This window comes from Heloderma suspectum, chromosome 17 (genome assembly GCF_057233095.1).
Source record: "Heloderma suspectum isolate Gila_16-S chromosome 17, 16-S_ref, whole genome shotgun sequence".
Classification (NCBI taxonomy): domain Eukaryota; kingdom Metazoa; phylum Chordata; class Lepidosauria; order Squamata; family Helodermatidae; genus Heloderma; species Heloderma suspectum.
In genome coordinates this window covers 12,623,191-12,642,848 of record NC_139474.1, presented here as the reverse complement: position 1 = coordinate 12,642,848, position 19,658 = coordinate 12,623,191, and the positions used below count along the sequence as shown (strand labels likewise).

The window sequence follows — 19,658 nt, the reverse complement described above, 5'->3', positions numbered from 1 at the left end:
AGGCTACCCAATGACCAGGAAGGATGAGAGCTGTAGTCCAAATCACCCAGACGGCACCTGGCTGGGGAAGGCAGACTGAGTTGCTCCAGCCCCTTGCTCGTTTCTACTAAAAATATATAATTGGAGGGGGCTGATCCTACAAACTTTACAAGCGTCACTGAGCTGGGGTGCAAAAGGGGGGAAACACGCACGCACAAGTTCTGGGGCTCAAACTCAGTGTGAGCCATGCCCCGAGTTTAATGCGGCACCTGTGGCCAGCTCTGGCAGGGTCCTGGTGCTTATGTGCCCCCCCCCCCCGCTGGGGAGCAAGAACTTCCCCAGGCTCGCCAACCCCCACAAATCCACTTTGCTTTAATGACCACCACCTTCCCAAAATCAATTCTGGCCTCAGCGTGAATCCCTCAGCCTTGCAGCAGGGAACACCCAGCCTCATCACGCAGCTCTTGAAAGACAGAGGAGTAACTGCCTGGTTAAGATTCACATCAGCTGGTAAGAGAAGCTGAGACGATCTGGCTTCTTATTAAAAAAAAAAAATGAAGGAAAAAAGAACAGAGAAAGGGCTTCCTGCGACCGGCATCCTTTCCTAGCAACCACCCTTCCTCCTGCAAGCTAACGTATCTAGAGAGGCAGCACAGTCCATAAAGCCTCTTAGAATTCCTCTGGCTAGAATTGGATTCTTGGGGTCAAAACACCCTGCCCCCCAAGAACAGCACCGTCGCATGGGGAGACCAACCTCGCCCTATAGATCAGCTGGAGAGGGAGCAACTGCACAGAGCTCGCTTCACACACACACACACACCCCGCCGAAAGGAATACACAGCTCCAACGGGCAGTTCCCTACGACTGCAGATTTTGGCCTAACCCATCAGCCAGAGCTCAGTCCCACTGAGAGGCGGCAACCCCCCTTCCTCCCAGAAAGAACATCATGACAAGAGAAAGACCAATGTAGCCCCCATACCTCAAACAGAGATGGAAAAACTGCAGGAAGTTTGTTATGCCCTTCCCTACCACAAAAAACACCTCTAAGAACTGTGAAGGTTAAGAACTGGTGCAGGAGTTTTGCTGCTGCTTCTTTTTCCGCCTCCCTCCTACTCCTTTTTCCTTTTGTGTTGTGCCTTCTAGATTGTATGCCTGAGGGCAGGAACTGTCTTATTATTAATCTTCCTTATTATTAATTTTTGCCTTCTGCCGGCAGGCAAACACCACTTTATTTAAGAAGGCCCTTAGCTTGTAAGTGGGTCTGGTCGGTTGAGTGTGGTTTTTAATATGGAAAAAAAATGTTTGTAATTGTTATGGTTTTATTGTATTTCAATATATCTCTTTATTGTTTTAATCCATGTTACCTGGTTCTGCAAGCTGTGGGGTGCCGATAAAATAAATAAATCTTCATAAACAAACAAGCAAATAAATAAAACAGACATGCCTTTAAATCCATATCTAGCACCTTTATCTCCACATTTTTACTCTAGAGTAGGCATGGGCCCCCGATCTGGATCAGAACACTAACATGGGGGAGGGGCTTTTAAGATCCGGATCAGTGCCCGTGCACCTACTCCAGAGTAAAAATGGTGTGGAGAGATGAAACTGGGAGACACAAATTCAAATTTATATCTGTTTTGGCCCATGCACTGCAGTCCAAGAGAGCCGGCATGGCTCAATTGGTGGGCTCAGTTCAGGACAGACTTGGGTTCACAGTTCCACTCAGCTGCAATGCTTGCTGGAGGCTCTTTGGGTCATTAACCTACCTCCCCTGCTTGGGGAAGAGCTCCTGTCTGAGACACAGGGGAGATGCCACCAAACACTGTAAAACCAGGGTGGGCAGATCTACTTTGCTCTCCCCACACATTTTTTTCCTAGAACCCCGAGATCTACCAACCACAGCCTGGTGCATAAGGCGTACGCTTGGGATTAAAAGATTCCGAGCCCAGGAATGTATTTGGAGTGCCAGAACTGAACCGAGCTGGCAGACTGGCTGTCCTGCCACAGAAAATCCACTCCAGTGCCCCAAGTTTTCTTCATTTCAGCAGTATAATTTTGGGAAGTGCATGTGTGCGGGGGTCATTTTGTTCCTGCTCTTGTCAAACCATCGCAAGTGAGGTATCCTTGCCGATCTGTGGCACATTTAGCCATGTATTTATTTGAGTGGTACCCCACCTTTCTACCAAGAGAAATGGCACTCAAGGCACTCAAAATGATTGTACGTAAAACTTGATTAAAACAGTAATCAAACAAATGCATTAAAACACAGTTCACACGGAGATCGACTGTCGGCCTACCGCTAGCGTGGAACGTAGAATGCTAAATTAGGGGTGTTGAACCTGTATCAGTGTTTTCAGAGAAGCTCTCAGGGGCCACATTCCACTGATGGGGCGGGGCCAAAGGCAAAAGGGACAGGACCAAAAACACCCACCCATTTTAGCTCAAAGCTCTTCGCGCCAGGAACTTACGCTTTTCAAATTTTTAGAATGGGTAAAGCATTCATAGTATATCCCACCTCCAAGCCGCTCAAGGTGACATCCATGACTCCACGATCCTTTATCTTCACAACAACCCTGTGAGGTAGATTAGTCTGAGAGAGAGTGGGTCACCGAGAGAGCTTCACAGCCAAGTGGGGATTTGAACTTGGGGGTAGAATCCAACTAAAGTCCTACTTAGAGCAGACCCATTGACTTTAGTTGGATTCTACACTGGGTCTCCCACGTCCTAGTCTGATACTCTAAGCTGGGTGCAACCTGATGCCTTCCAGATGTTTTGGACTACCCGTCTCAAAAGCCCCAGCCAGTATGGTCAGAGATTATGAGAACTGTAGTCCAAGATCATCTGGAGGACATCAGATTGCTGACTCCAACCTCCACCCTGCTCTAACCACTACACGACGCTGGCTGTTTCCACACTCCAGCATATAAACACAGAATATAAGACAAAGAATATGGACAGTCCCAGACGGTAGTGGCATGAGAGGCCTGGAAGGGAAGGGCAGCCCTCCAGACCGGCAAAAGCAGATGCTTGGTGCAGGGCGGAATGGATTAAGTGCCCTGCACAGCTGTTGGGTTTATGTTTAGTTACACGAAGCTTATTTCTCTCCTTGTGCAGCCAAGTTGAAAGGGCGATGGAGAGCGGCTGAGCGTTGTCACAGCAATGGCCATCTGTGCACTATCGTGCGAGCTCACACCAGCCAGCCCTGCTGAATCTCTCTCCCCCTCGGATGGGGAGCAGGCAGGGCAAGGTTGGTTCTGCACTGGAGAGAAAGGGATCTCATTCTTTCGACTTTTAGAGTAGACCACCCTTCCCCAACCTGGTGCCCTTCATGAGTTGGACTACAACCTCCATCAACCCCCGGCTGGCATGGCCAATGGTCAGGGATAATGGGAGCGCAAAACATCTGGATTGCACCCGATTGGCTACAGAGAAGTTTGGCGGGAGCGGGGAGGCAGGCTAGTAAAAACACAGTAGACTAGAAACCTGTGGATTTAGTTGCCACGTGTGTGTGTGCAGTGGTGTAGTGGCAAATTCCAAAGTGGGGGCACGCATCATGACAGTCCCCAAAGCCACACCCCCAAGAGGAGTCCAAAAATGCATGCAGCTGCATTGATTCACATCAACAAACCAGTTCTAGCAGTTTTCATCTCCACCAGGAGCAGGGCTTTGGTAAAGCGAGTGGGTCTGAACTGCCCATTCAAGACGAAACCAGCACAAAACAGCTTGGATTATAGCAGGGAACTATATTTACTGGTTTGTTTGTATTTGCAACATTTATATCCCAGCTTTTTTCCTTCAAGGAGACCAAGGCGGCTTACATTATCCTCCTCCTCTCTATTTGATGCTCACAACAACTCTGTGAGGTAGGCTAGGCTGAGCGTCAGTGACTGGCCCAAAGTCACCCAGTGAACTTCACGGCTGAGTGGGGACTAGAACCCGGATCTCCCGGCTCCCAGTCCAACACTCTCACCACTACACCACACTACCTGAGAAAGTGCATCTCCACCCCACTCCAAGCAGCTGAACAGGGTGGCCCATGACCTCAGCATCCCTCAACAGAAACAAACAAACATTAATTCAGACATTCCAGGACTCAAATTGTGCAATCCCTCCTCCACTCAACACCCCCACAAAGCTACTTAAACCAGGTTAGGCTCTTTGTCTGGGTTCACACCACACGATAATCCACACTCAGGGGTTGAGTACGGGTTAAGTGTATGTTGCTGAAATGTGGGTTGTTGCAGAAACGTGGGTTACTGTGTTGTCTGAACCCAGCCACACTAACAAACTGTAGTTTGTTACCAACCCATGAAGAGAGCCCATGGTTAGTTGTTGGGTTGTGAAGTATGGGTTGTTTGTGTGGCTTGTTATTGTGGCTGGATTCAGACAAGACAATAACCCACGCTTCAGCAACCCACAGTTCAATGGCAACCCATGCTCAACGCCCGAGTGTGGGTTACTGCGTTGGCTGAACCCAGCCTTTGTCTACCTAATCCAGTGTTGCCTCCTTTTAGCTGGAGATGCTGGGGACAGAACCTGGGGCCTTCTGTTTGCAAAGCAGGAACCGCAGTCCGTCCCCTCCACAACCACCTCAAGGGTTATGTCTCCCCACTCTCCCACTTCTCCATTGGCTTTATGCTTGCTGACAGCTGTGTGACATGAATGAGTCCGCCCCGCACCTTCTCCATCCCACCTAGCCCCATTCTGAAAGGGAAAGCATATAAAATGACAAGCAAGGAAGCAGACTCTCTCCAAATTAATATGGACAGCTCACTCCCAAACATAACACGACGCTTTAAACGCTGCAATCCATCACGGGCGGCAGCAGGGGGTGCGGGGTGCTGAACAAAGAGACAGCCAGCAGCACGCTGATTTAGAAGGTATCCTCAGACACCATCTAAATCTAGTCCCGACCCTAAAAGTGGGTGCACAGAGCTGTAGTTGCCAGCAATCCCACAACTGCAAAATGCAATTTTCATACTGGGATGCACAAATCCACACATCTGGAGAAATTTGTTTTGGTTTTTAAAAAGCATGGTTCTAGACCTCAAGGATATAAAGATACGTGGGTGTGTGTTTTTAAGCAAACTGGCAAAAGCTGGTGAAATTTCAGAAGCCAGGGCCCTGAAAGAATAAAAACAAACATAAACCAATGAGAAGACAGATGTGAATTTGCATCTCTTTATCCAGGTCTTGACATACACCAGAGGTGGGCATGATGGGAGTTGTAGGCCGAAACCTCTGGACGGCCAAAAGTTGCCCACCCCTGAACTGTTTACCAATTCAGCTGGTGGTTTTAAAAACAATTTATTTTACATTTATATATACCACTGTTCCAGCTCAGAGAGGTTTTCATTTAAAAATAAATGCAGTCGAAATATAAAACAATCATTCCACAAGCAAACAGAACAGAAAACACAGCCAGAGAAGCAAAGCATTCACCTGCCAAAATGTAGTATATTCAGAGCTGCCTGCAAAACGTCAGTGAAATGTACCATCTTGCGTATCACACGCTCTAAACGTGGGCTGCCTCACTTACGACGGCAGCACGACAGTCAGAAATTCAAAAACACAGAGCAGGGGCCCCGTTCCGCTTGCCATGGTGAGCATGCCACTGCCTTCTGGAGGGCATGATGCATCTTGGAGCTGGGGAGGTCCAAGTTGCTCTGGGCTTTGGGGATACTCAGAGAGACTCAGGGGAGCAGTTCTACTGCAGGAACGATCCCCTAACCTCGTTTCCCTGCTTGGACCTGGAGGAGGGTGGGACACAGAACAAAATGCCCACTTCCCCATAGGGTGGGAGACTTCCGGCGACCACACATCTTGAGGTTGGCCACCAAGACAAGTTGAAGTTGTCGGGGAGATGGGAGGACGCAGTATAATCAGAAGGGACAGCACTACAGATCAGGCCTTTTTAGTGGCGGCCCCATATTTCTGGAACATTCTCCTGAAGGAAGTGCGTTCAGCCCCTTAGCTTTTAAACAGACCTTTAAAGAAACGAATACCTGTTGCGATCTGCTTTTGACGAAAAGGGTCACTCCTGATCTTTGAAAACTCCTGCTCTTTTTAGCTTTGTGATAGGACCATTTTGCAAAGACTTTGTTTGAAAGGTTTCGTGTTGTTCAAATTACGTTTGTAAGCTGCCGTGGGCGGACTTTGGCCTGAGAGGTGCTGTGTGCGTTTCTCGAACAAACGAACACAAGTCCAGGCAGGCAGCGCCACCAGCTTCATGTGCTGACTGCGGCCGCACACTTCCTACCAGCTGGGCACAAGGGGAGACCGAACAGGGCAAAAGCCACCTAGTGCCCATTAGACAGCAAGAGCCTAGAGGCCTGGAGGATGGACAGCCTGTAGACTGGTAATTAGCTAGATATAGCCAAAAGCAGAAACGTTGGCAGGAGGAAGCAAGGAAATCCGCAAAGCCTAAAGGAAGCCCCACTACTGCCACAAATGAAGATCAAATTAACCCCAGTTCACCAGTTTGTTCTTCCCCTCTCTTTCTCCCTCCCTTTGGGGCTGAGCTTCTTTGGCAGAGCAGGTCAGACTGGAGAAAGGCATCACCCCTGCAACCAAGTTCCTGCATGCTGCAATCCTGGCCATGACACAGAATTACCACGCGGCCTTGGGTTTTGAGAATAGACGGTGGAAAACAGATCAGAGTTGAAATCCGTTGTCAGCTCAGAGGATTATGGGCCCGATGGTCCAAAGGAGGCCAGATACAGGGGCGAAAGATTAATTTCCCTCCATCTCCTCTGATCCAACCTTCCCAAAACCATTTCCCTCCCGGCTCGGACCTGCTCCGCCCGTTCGTTCCTTTATTTTTTAAAAGGCTAGTCAGTTTTTGAAAACAACAGGGTGAAACAAAATCTCAAAGCACTCTCCAGGCCATTCCCACATCTTCAAGCTCTTTTGAAGTTACAAAACCCTGTTTGCTGCAGTCACTCCCATGGGGGGAGCTTTGGCTGTTGAGCAGTACAGACAAGTAATCAATCAATCAATCAATCAAAGCAGAGGACATGATCCCTGGGCCGCAATGGGAACGCAAATCCCATTGCTTAGATGGGGTGGCCGCTGCAAAGGTAGCTAGGGGAAAGTGATATGAACAGGCAGAGAAGCAGGGGGTGAGTCTGAGCAGAGGAGATATCCTGCCAGAAAAGGACGGGAGCAGATTCACTTTGTAAGCAGAGGTTCATGGAGAGAACAGTGTGGCTTAATGAGGTGTTTGGGGAGGCTGCAACTCATCCGGCCTGAAACAACTCCCCTTCCCATCTCTTTTCCTTCTCTAAATGGCAAGTGCATGCCCTTCTGTTGGTCCAGCTGGCTGGCAAGAGCTCCTACAGCTAAGCCCCCTAGCTTTGCTCCGGAAGAATGCCGGTAGTGGTTCCAAGAAATCCAAGACCCACCCCCCCAGCAGTTGCCTTCGATCCCAACACCTACCTTACTAATGAATGTAATAAATGGAAAAAGTTTCTGCGGAAAAAGCAAGCACTAGAAAATGTTTGGCATCAGAAATTTTTCCACGGAAAATGTTCTGTGCCATTCGTATTGGCCTCATCCCAGTGAAAGAAGCCCAGAAGAACAGAGGTGATAACCTGGTGTAAAGGCAATCAAAACTTCTGTGCTTTGAACAGGTTTGTAGAAGAGGATGTGTCAAGAAAGGTAGGGCAATTGTTTCTTTCTTTCTTTCTTTCTTTCTTTCTTTCTTTCCTTCCTTCCTTCCTTCCTTCTTTTATTTTTAATCCACCCACCCAATAACCAATATTTTCCGGGCAGATTAGAAACAGTTAAAGGACTAAAAAAAATTTTTTTAAGATAAAATACAATTGAACTATTTAAAAGAAAAAAATACAAGACAAAAACAAAAAACACCAGAGGAATAGATAAAACACCATAAACATCTAGAACTGTTAAGACCTGTTCACTTTACAAAAGACCTGCTCCTGGTGGAGATGAAAACCTCTAGAACTGGTTTGTTGACTTTGAGATCAACTGTTTCTCCCTGGTGCTCGGAAAAGAAACACCTCGAAAAGCTTGAAGTGATGCTCTTATTCTGTTTGGGGACACGTTGTATCCCTGTTTCCCTTTCTCATGCAATCTCAGATCTTTCCAGCCAAAGTCCAACATGCTAACCATGAGACTGGCATTTGTCAGCTCATCCTAATAAATTAGGTATTATGCTATGTACTGCTGTGCTCTTAGGTGTGATTGTATATATATATATACACACACACACACTAAACACACACACATAGATATAGATCAGCCCAGCTGCCTGCATTTTTGGACTCCCTTTGGCGAGCCTGCGTTGCTGAGCGCTTGCATTTCAAAATGTACCACTACTTGCAAAGCCTCCAGGGTTCAAACTGGAGAGGAGGCTAAAAGTGCCCTCGGCTGACTCTCGGCTCACATGCAGGACAGCAACAGCATTCTCAGGACGGAGGGATGCAGCGGAGGGCATACTGAGCTTCCAGAAATACCTGTTACCAATGCTTCATGTCGGCGCAACTGGGGAGGTCAGTGGATGTCAAGGGGCTGGAGCAATTCCCCTATGAGGAAAAGTTACAAAATCTGGGACTGTTTAGCTTAGAAAAAGGGTGAGTAAGGGGAGACATCTGATCTTGGAAGCAGGGTCAGCCTTGGATAGTACTTGGATGGGAGGCTGCCTGGGAACCAAGCTTCCTGCATTGAGCAGGGGGTTGGACTCGATGGTCTTGTAGGCCCCTTCCAACCCCACGATTCTATGATTCTATGAAGATTATGTGGGGAAAGTGGAGAGGGAGACATTTTTCTTCCTCTCTCACAACACTAGAACCCAATAGGATCACCCTATGAAGCTGAATGGTTGGAGATTCGGGACAGACAAAAGGAAAGACTTCTCCATACAGCACAGAGTTGAACTACGGAATACGCTACCGCAAGATGCAGTATTAGCCAGCCAACTTGGGTGGCTTTAAATGGGGGGTAAACAATTTCATGGAGGAGAAGCTTATCAATGGTTACCAGTCCCCACTGCTACATGCTACCTCCACTATCAGAGGCAACATGCCTATGTACAGCAGACGTTGGGGAACATGAGCAGGAGGGTGGTATTTCACTCATGCCCTACTTGTGGGTTTCTCCCAGGTAGCTGGCTGCCCACTGTGTGAACAGGAGGCTGGATGAGACAGACCCTTGGTCTGATCCAGCATAGCTCTGCTTGTGTTATGTCTGTAAATTTAGTCAATTTGCATTTTATTTATTTATTTAGAGTATTCCCACTCCTCAGCCAAAAAAAAGGCTCCCGAAGCAGCTTACAAATCAATGAACAAAGACGACAGTCCCTGCCCTCAAGCTTACAACCTAAAAAAGACACGACACACAAGGAAAAGGCGATGGGGAGGGAGGAGGGAAAAAAACGTATACTGTCAGCAGGGCTGGTGGGCTGGCCCTGTTCCCCCCTCTCATCTCCCAAAGGAGGGGCAATCCAACTGGAACAGGCTCTGATGTTCCCTCTGCCTGCTCCTGTCTCCCTCACTCCTTTCTTTCCCCACAGGGCCATGGATGTCAGTTAGCCTTGTGGGGGGGGGGGGAGAGTCCGGCTGGAGCAGGCCCCAATTTTAAGGCAAGTGTGCCTAATTTTGCACTTTCAAACCAATATGCCAGGGGGGGGGGAATGTGTGGCTCTCCAGATGTGGTTGGACTGGCAACTCCCATCATCCCTCACCAGCGCAGCCACTGGTGAGGGATGATGGGAGTTGTACTTCAGCAACATCTGGAGGGCCCCACATCCTTCCCCAGCTCTGCAATACACCAACTGAACTGCAGCTGTCGCCCAAAATTCGCGCTTCTCTGAATTTTCAAATGCTGTTCTCAACCGCCCCCCCAAAAAAGTATATTGGGTGGAAAGTGTGCAGAAAATTGCATACAGGTCAAAACAATGTGCAACAGTATGATACACTGGGGAAAATTGCTTGCAAAAACTCTAATGTGTATTTTTAGGGTGGGGGGAATTCCTAATGATACACATGTAGATTTTTGGTGCAAACACAAAAAAAATCTCTCCAACAGAACAAAGGGCACGTAAGACTCGAAAGATGAGAAATGGAAATCGACAGATTTGCCCATCTCTAGGACCAAGGAGGAGTGTAACAGCCCGCCTCAGCGATTCACACTGGGAGGGTTGTAGCCCAAGAAGCAATTCCATCTGGCGGAGATCTCAGTTTAACAGGCAATGAAAATACACCCAAAGGAGTAATTCCTTCCTGTTGCTTTTCTGGCACGATATAGTGCTAATAAAATCTGTGGGGAGAGGAAGAGGGAACGAAGAGGTCAGGATGACCGTAATAAGGGTGGCTCAGTAAGGAATTGCCGGGGGGCGGGGGAGAAACAGGGGCCTTAATCATAGGCCAAGTGGAGAAGGGGAAATCAGTCATTCCCCACCTTCTCTTTTTTTTGTCTTCCAGTGCTGGCAATTGAGGGGGGGGGCAGATGTAAGGAAGGCAGTGTGATTCCTCTGGCTTGAATCATTGTGCACAAAAGAGAATCGCAAATCACGCATTTTCTCATCACTACCTAACTGTGCACTCATGTCACATTTATTCATTCATTCATTTTCAATATGTCATGTCCCCATTTCCAGGCAGTGTCCAAGAATAAGAGTAAAGAAACAAATATATATAGAAATTCAAAATGAAATTTAAAATACACAATTATAATACAATTGCAAACTCTCCGACATTCTTAGTGGTTAAGAACAACTTAAAACAGAGGGAAATAAGAGAAGGGAAGTGGGGCTGTTCCACCAGCCCTGCTGAGCAACTTCATTTTTTTCCTCTTCCCTCCCCATCCCTTTTCCTTGAATGTCATGTCTTTTGACAGTCGTAGTCACGACTGGGGAAGGCAATGGCAAACCACCCCGCTATAGTCTGCCATGAAAATGCCAGCGAAAGCGGCGTCCCTCTAGGAGTCAGCAATGACTCAGTGCTTGCACAGGAGGTACCTTTCCTTTCCATGTCTTTTTAGATTGTAAGCCTGTGGGCAGGGACATTCTTGTTTTACTGATTATACATAAGCCGCTCCAGGAGCCTTTTGGGCTGAGGAACAGGATAAACATACTTGAAATAATTAATAATAAAAACCCAATGGCTGGCGGTACAAGCAGGCAAATGCCGAGGTAAACAAAAAGGTAGGCCGAAATTGTAACAGAGTTGGCGCATGTCTTATATCTGGGGGAAGGTTATTCCAAACCACAGGTTACAAAGATAACTCTCCTCTGGGTTGTTGCCAGATGAGCTTCTGCAAGAAGTAGGACATCTAGTAGGGTCTCTGAAGACGACTGCAGTGTTTGGGCAGATCTACATAGGTGTAGACAATCTCTCAAGCAACCAGGTCCCAAGCAGTTTAGGGTTTTATAAGTCAATACCAAAGCCTTAAACCTGGCTCCAGTACTACGCTGGCAGCCGGTGCAGATCTCTCATTGAAGGTGTCGCATGTTTGCCAGTCAACAGCCTGGGCGCTGCATCTGTCTGCACCCCCTATAGCCCCCAGTCCAATTCAGAACACACACACTCTGCCACAATTTTCCAAAAATCCCTCGGGGAAAAGTCAAGTTTTTTGGGGTGGGGGGTTAATTCTTTTGCCAGCTGTAATTTATTTTTTAAAACCTGTTTTTTCCCCCAGGGATTTTTGGAAAAATTATGTGTGGGGGTTGTTCCCATGTCTGGCAGCCATTGTCTTTATGGGGGCTAGATACAATTTGGATACTGACAGATCTAAATGTTTTTCCTTGTTATAGGCTGACCAAGAGGTAAAGTTTACCCATTTCTGACAAACTGTTTAACTGCTTTGTTTTCTCAGATGTTTAATAGCATACTAGCTATCTGTTTAGAATGATACCTTGCAGTAATGTTCGATAATGTAGATGCTTGTTGACACTTCTTTTTCCTTCTGTTTTTTTCCAGGCCTTCACCGTTCTGGTCTGCCATGCAGTGAATAGCTATGCAGGATACAGCCTTTTCAGCATGTTAGGACATTTCTTCTGGAGGGCATTCAGGGAAATGGACCAATTAAATGTTCCCAACTTAAATCCAGTTTTGCTGCTGTCATTTTAGTTACCTGCCTATATTTTCAGTTCCGTGCTTTAGGCAGCTGTCAAAACTAGTCACGTGACCCCTGAGCTCTCAGCGGCATTCGATACCCTCGACCAGGGCACCCTTCTGGATCGCCTGAGGGAGATGGGGACTGGGGGCACTGCTCTGCAGTGGTTCCACTCCTTTCTCCCAGGACGGTTCCAGATGGTGTCGCTCCAGGACAGTTGTTCCTTGAAAAAGGAACTATTATGTGGAGTCCCTCAGGGCTCCATCCTATCCCCGATGCTGTTTAATATCTACATGAAACCGCTGGGAGAGATCATCAGGAGGTTTGGGGCTGAGCGTTATCAGTATGCTGGGGACACCCAAATCTATTTCTCCTTAACATCTTTATCCAAGGAAGGAATGACTCCTCTGAATGACCGCCTGAACTCTGTAATGGGCTGGATGAGGGAGAACAAGCTGAAGCTGAATCCAGGCAAGACAGAGGTGCTCATCGTGAAGGGTCCTAATTCAGGCGTTGAGGTATGTCAACCAGTTCTGGATGGGGCTGCACTCCCCCTGATGGAGCACGTTTGTAGCTTGGGGCGCTTCTTGACCCAACCCTGCTCCTGGCACCCCAGGTGGAGGCAACGGTGAGAAGTGCCTGTTATCAGCTTCGGCTGATGCACCAGCTACGCCCATTCCCGGAACATGTGGACCTGGTAACGGTGGTGCATGTGCTGGTCACCTCTAGGCTTGATTCTTGCCATGCGCTGCACTTGGGGCTGCCTTTATATTTAGTTCAGAAACTTCAACTGGAACAAAATATGGCAGCCTGGTTGGTCTCTGGGACATCCCATGGAGACCATATTACACCGGTTTTAAAATCTTTACACTGGCTGCCAATTTGTTTCCGAGCAAAATATAAAGTGTTGGTTCTGACCTTTAAGGCCTTACACGCTCTAGGTCCAAGGTACCTTAGGGAGCTCCACCTTCTCCCCTACATCCCAGTCCACCACCTGCGGTCCTCTGAGGGCTTTCTGCTGAGGCTGCCTAATGTGAGATTGGCAGCCACACGCCAGAGGACCTTTTCCTTGGCAACCTCTGAGTTGTGGTACGGCCGGTTGAAATGCACCTGCTGACCTCGTTGAAGGTTTTTAAGCTATTATCCCGGCAGGCCTTCCCTTTTTAGAACTCCTGTTCCTTTTGCTGACTTTTGTATACTGTTTTTAAGATGTTGTTTTATTGTTGGAGTTCTACTTTTATTTTTTTGTTAAATTGTTTTCAGTTCAAAGTTGTTTTTAGTTATATGTTGTTTGTATATACTGTCTGTATGCTTTTATATTCAATCCTAAAGGAAATCAACCCTGAGTGCTCATTGGAAGGACAGATACTGAAGCTGAAGCTCAAATATTTTGGCCACCTAATGCGAAGAGAAAAGTCACTGGAAAAGACCCTGATGCTGGGAAAGATCGAAGGCAAAAGGAGAAGGGGACGGCAGAGGATGAGATGGCTAGATAGCATCACTGATGCAATGAATGTGGACTTGAGCACGCTCCGGGAGAGAGCAGAAGACAGGAAGGCCTGGCGTGCTATGGTCCATGGGGTCACGAAGAGTCGGACACGACTTAACAAATGCTTTTATATAAATGGCTTTTAAACGTAAACCACCCAGAGAGCTTCGGCTATGGGGCGGTGCAGAAATGTAATAAATAAAAAACTGCCCTATGGTGGACAGAAAGGTGGGCTGCACACATATTGACTGGGTCTGCACAACACGCTAACACGTGTTAGCGTGTTAACTCACCATGGAGTGTGAGTTATTGTTGAACCATGGGCTGTTGGTTGAACCGTGGGTTAGCGTGTGGTCTGAACCCAGGATATTTTCCACAGGGTGGCTTGTTAACCATGCAGTGTGGCTTATTCTTCTCGAACAAGCCACCTTGAGAACCCATGGTTTGTTGTTGGGTTGTTCAGGCTGGTTAACAAGCCACACTGCATGGTAACAAGCCACCCTGTGAAAAATGTCCTGGGTTCAGACAGCACACTAACCCGTGGTTCAACAACAACCCACACTCAACCATCGAGTGTGGGTTAGTGTATTGTGTAAACAGCGCCATTGTCTTTTAAATCACTCAAAGCAGGGATGGGGAACGTGTGAACCTCTGGATGTGGCTGGATTTCAACTCCCATCATCCTTCACTATTAGCTATACTGGCTAAGGCTGATAGGAGCTGGAGTCTAGCAACATCTAGAAGGTCACACATTCCTCCACCCCTGACTTAATAGGGTGCCAGGCTGCAACCCGGAGAGCAACCACTCTACCTGAAAAGAGTAGCATGAGGCCAGCCATAGTTTGCCCTGCCTGTCCAGGCCACCCCGACCCCATCATCCCTGTCCCCACCTGTCAGACTTGAAGTATGCCACACAACAGACGGCAAGACTGAGAAGAGACAAAGAAATGGGCAGCGGAAGTTACGGGTGCCTTGTCTCTCTCCCGCCAGCAGGGATCTTAAAAAGGAGCATTAATCTCTGGGTTGCAGCTTGGCAACCCTACTCCTAGCTGACAAGCCGCACTGAGCAGAATTCCACCCAAAATGCCACGGAAGTTCCATAGTCCTCATTTCCACCACATTGGCCTGGTCTAACTTCTCTTTCTCTCTCTCTCTCCTCATCCTGAACTTTGAAAGAAACCACCCCATCCTCAACCCGCTTTTATGCCCCGCTTCCATTTCAACGCCTTCCGAGATGCACTCCGCATGCACTCAGAGGCAAGACCCAATGCACATGTCCTGGGGCTAACTTAAAAAAAAAAAAACCTGCTAGGGCAACGGCCCATAGGGTCAACAGGCCTCCCAAGCGGGGTAGGGGGTGCAGATTACAGCCCCTCAAGAAAGCCCAATTGAGAGCAATTGGCCTGGGTGTGTGTGTATGTGTGTGTCTAGTAGAAGACGAGGCAACCAGAAAAAATGAAGAGAGTCACTCCAAGCCAAGAAACGGCATCGGCTCCTCCGGTAACCATGGCAACCCACAGCCACCCAGGCAACAAAAGGGCTTGGCCTAGCTGCTGCCACCCACTTGACCACAGAAAATCCATCCTGCTGGGCTCTCCCCCCAGAAGCACAGAGGTCCCCATGAGGCACTCAGCCCCAAGTTCCTGATGACTAAAAAACGTCATGCTTGCTGCAGGGGGAGAGAAAACCCAGAGGAAACGGAACCCCCCCACACACACACCTTGACTAGCACAGATGCCCAAAGTAGCGCTCTCTAAAGATGCGGCCGCCACACCCAAATTGGAGGGAGGAGGCGCAGAGCGAGAGGCAGGGAGGAATCCGGTTTCCATGGCACCCATCTCCAGGCCCAGCAAGGCATCTCGTCTCGCAGCTGGCAAAGGGGGGAGACCAGGGCGGGGAGGTGGGGGCTGCCTAGCAAAACCAAACTCCCACAGGCGAGCTTCCCCACCCCCACCCCCACCCCGCCACACACGCTTTTTGCCTCTCCAGGCTGGACCTCCTTCCAATCTGGCGAGGCCCTTCTTATTTATTTTCATTTTATTTATTATTACATTTATATCCTGTGTTTAACCAGTACACCACACTCACTCCTATGCCTTTGAAGGGACCCAAGTTGCTTTAAGGTGCGCCCCCACAACTCCACAAACTGTGGTTCACTCCTGGCGGCCTCCCACCATCTTTTAAGTACAGCCCCATCTCTGTTTCTTTCTGCTGTGCAGAGATGAATATAGTTTCCAGACGGGTAACCATGTTAAGTCTGTTATGGCACACAGACTTGCAGCACCCTAATGACTAACAGATTTATTGCGGCATACGCTTTTGTGGACTGGCGCCCGCTTTGACAGATGCACCAGTGTTATCCTCAGCTGGCAGATATACAGACACACTCCGGCACAGAGAGGGGTGGGGAACGGTCAATAGTGAGGCCCAAAGGCTACAATATTTCAAAAGGATAGTCCAGGATGATCTCAGCAAAGCCGAAATGTATACAACAGAAGCACCGTGACCATTCCTGAGAGCAGTCAATGATGATAACGCTGTCTCCCTAGCTTTGGCATGCAAACTTTACACCTGTCGCAGGAGGGACAGAACAAATGAACAGAATCAAACATGCCAACACATTTGAGTTTTCAGCAATTACACTCTTCCTAAGTTCTTTTACCGGAAGATGGTGGGACTGTAGATCAAGAAGGTGGATAGCCACCAAAAGAAAGTATGCAGATTTATATTTACAAGTGTGAACTGCAACAAAATGTTGCAGTGTGGAGTGTTCCTGTTCTCTGTTCCGGTCCCGCATGCTCTCCTCCAGGATATTTCATTCCCCCACCTGGTTTTCTGTCCCCCACCCCACCCCATTAGCACACTCAGTGGCCACAGACTGTGATATTTTTGAGGTTCCCCCATTAGGGTGTTTTCTTCTTAATATTTTAGAATGTCTGCAAATACTGAGGTTCTCCCTGCAAGCCTGCGGACACCTTCCTCTTGTGTGGGGGTGATGCCGTTCTAGTTACATAAGTATCCACACTCATGCTTGAACATTGGAAATAGAGGGAATGAACATCAGAACAATGGCTGACAATGTATTATATACACCGCAGTATATTATATACACTTTCCCCCGAGGAGATCAGGGTGACATGCACAGGCGTCTTGGCACCGCCACCAATTTTATCTCCACAACTTACCTTGCCAGACAGAGGACAAGATCACCGTTTCATGGCTGATTGAACCCTACCTCCCCCAGCTCAAGTCTAACAATGGCACCACTATACCATCCTGTTCTGCTGAAGCCTATTAAAACACCCAGCATCAAACAACTGTTTGTTTTTTCTAAAAAGCAAAAACATCCTGGATCAATTCCAGAACCACAGGGACATACCTGAACCTCCCGAGTGTGGTATGCAATGATGAGTCCCAGTAAAATGACGGTGGAGAGGCTAATAAGGCATTTCAGTGCCAAAGAGAACATGGAGCCCTGCGAAGCAAAGAAGGAAACAGTAAGTTAAAGCGATACAGTTCAGAAACCTAGAAGTCACCTTTCAGCACAGTTGATTCTGCCATTTGCAACCATGGGGGGTGGGGGGGAGTCACAGCAGCAAATGACCTTAAGGTGTCTTCCATCGCTCAGCACCAGCTTCACATTAAAAATGACTAGCAATTACCACACCAAATTTGTTACAGTATCAGAGGAGAGTGTGACACTCCTTCCAACAGTAAGGGGCTAACAGAATAGCAGCATTAAGGCCTTTTTACTGTAGGCAGGCATGGGGAACCTCTGGATGGAGGGCCAGATACAGCTCATGGGGTTTCCCTATCCGACCCGCCCTCTTCTTCCCCAGACCCCACCCCTTCAGTGGCTGACACCCGAGTTCAAGTGTTATGGAAGAAAGGCAGAGACAGGAAGAAAAATCTCTCTCCATGCTCTACCCATGTGCTTGCTTAAATGAGCATTGACGGCTGGTAGCTACTAGCTGCTGAACATGCCACACACCTGCTCAGGTGAAGGTTCAAGAAAAAAAAGTTCTGCAAGTTCAGATTTGACCCACCCTGTTTGGGAAGATCTGGTAACACCAGCCCAGGGAAGAGAGGGGAAAGAAAGAGACAGAAGAGTTAATTTAAGGAGGAATAGATATATTTCAGTATGTGTATATACCTAAGCAGCTTGGGACCTCGATATTTGAGGGAGTGCCTCCCCCTATATATGCGTGCTCGGGGACTGAGATCTGTTGGAGGAGCCCTCCTCTGCATCCCACCAGTGTGAGACATACACTATGGTGGGATATGGGAGAGGGCTTCGGCTATTGGGCGGTATAGAAATGAAATAAATAAATAAATAAATAAATAAGAGGGCCTTCTCTGCTGTGGCACTCCTGTTATGGAACGCCCTCCCCGTGGAGGCCCAACTGGCACAGACATTGGTGTAATTTCAGCACCAAGTTAAAACATGGCTTTTTATCAATGAGGGCTAAATGCACTCCCTAAAGTAGCACACTGTTTCAACTGTTTTATTATTTTAGATTTTAAATTGGTATTAGCTTGCTTAATGGTTTCTTTTAGCTGTTTAAATTATTTTTTGTTTTATACTGTCTAAACTGATTTGATCTGTACGTCGCCCTGAGATCCTAATAATATAGGGCGGGATATAAATGTTTTAAATTATATATAAATACACACACACACACACACGTGCAGGACCTCTTTCATCCCAAAAGCCAGATTCCATTTCAAAGACTCTCCTGGGGGCCGCATTCCAAGGGGGCAGGGCCAAAGGAAAAATGGACGGAGTCAAAATACTGATGTATTTTAACTTAAAGCTCTAAGCCTTAGGAGAGACATTTCAACCTTGTAGAGACTGGCGTGGAAAGCAAAAAGCTGGGAAACCACTAAACCATCAGTGGTTGGTGGAATGGTGTGGGGCAGAAGGGAACCCCAGAAGGCCAGATTGAGACCCCTCCCCGCTCTCCATCCCAGGGGGTTTACAGAGCTTGCAGGGTAGGGAAAAGATGTTTATTCAGAAAAAAACAGTGGAAGGAGGCGAAGTGATACACCCTTTCCCCCAACACTCCCACCCACGGCTGCTTTTAAGTTCAAGAACACAAATGTTGGGAAACCCTACCATGCCCGTATTGGCCCCCAAATTAGTGGGGGAATCACAAAAGAGGAAAAAATTATTTCAACCTTTTAACAAGCAGTTCATTTTATCGGTTGGTTTGGGAAGTCATAAAGGATGTAAGGCTCTGATGTCTCTTACTGAGGGCAAATGAAAGTTGCAACAAAAAGCCATCATGATTTTCATTCCTACCCTCATTTCCTAAGCTTATATCCCTGACTGAGCTTTGTTTTTTGGTAGTAATTGCTTCTTTGGTTGCCCTGGGGTACATATTCTGTCTCTCTCTTACCCATTAACTTAGGCTATTATTTGGGTAATAACTATGTCCTCTCTTTATCCAGCATGAGTGGATTGGCTGTTCTTTCTTCTCCTTTTTCCTTCTTCCCCACCCTGTTTCCATCCAGGAAAATGAAATAAAGATTTCATTTCCAGAAAATGAAATAAAGATTTTCCTATAAAAAATCAAGAGGCAAAGCAGAACGAGTGAGCATATTTGGCATTTTCATTGTTACGTCACTATCTGCCATAAGATTTATGAGGAAGGCACTCTGCACATGCCCACGGGCACTGCATCTGCATTCACTTTTTAAATTTTTATTCAAAAGCTGCTCTCTGTCCAAGCAGAAGGCAGTCTGACCATGCTCTTCTAGGTGAGGAAATACTGGCAATGCTGCCCCCAACCCCCAAAAAACCTTTTAAGAAGCAGAAATTCAGCAGCATTGGTGACTGGAGAAAAGACTGCCTGCTGGATTTTTGCAGTTCTTAAAGCAGTGGTTCCCAGACTTAAGTCCACAGATGTCGCTGGACTACAACTCCCATGAATTCCAACCAGTATGGCCAACAGTCAGAGATTATGGGGGTTGTATTTGGGGACCCATTGTGTTAAAAAAAATACAGGAGCCCTGCCAAGCAAGGAAATTGGCAACCTCTAGGACAGGGTAAGTTTGAGGCTTAAACAAAAGGTTCCTCTAGGACTTCTTTCTCAGCAAGACTCCTCTACAATCC

General features: G+C 47.5%; 1 protein-coding gene across 1 annotated transcript in view; it reads right to left on the bottom strand.

Annotated features, from left to right (window-relative positions):
- Nucleotides 1-19,658, bottom strand: part of KCNN3 (potassium calcium-activated channel subfamily N member 3) — an 88,275-nt gene that overhangs the window by 54,770 nt on the left and 13,847 nt on the right. Inside the window, exon 2 of the mRNA XM_084824286.1 lies at nucleotides 16,923-17,018. Coding sequence (XP_084680412.1) covers nucleotides 16,923-17,018 — 96 coding nt within the window. The remainder of the gene's footprint in view (nucleotides 1-16,922; nucleotides 17,019-19,658) is intronic.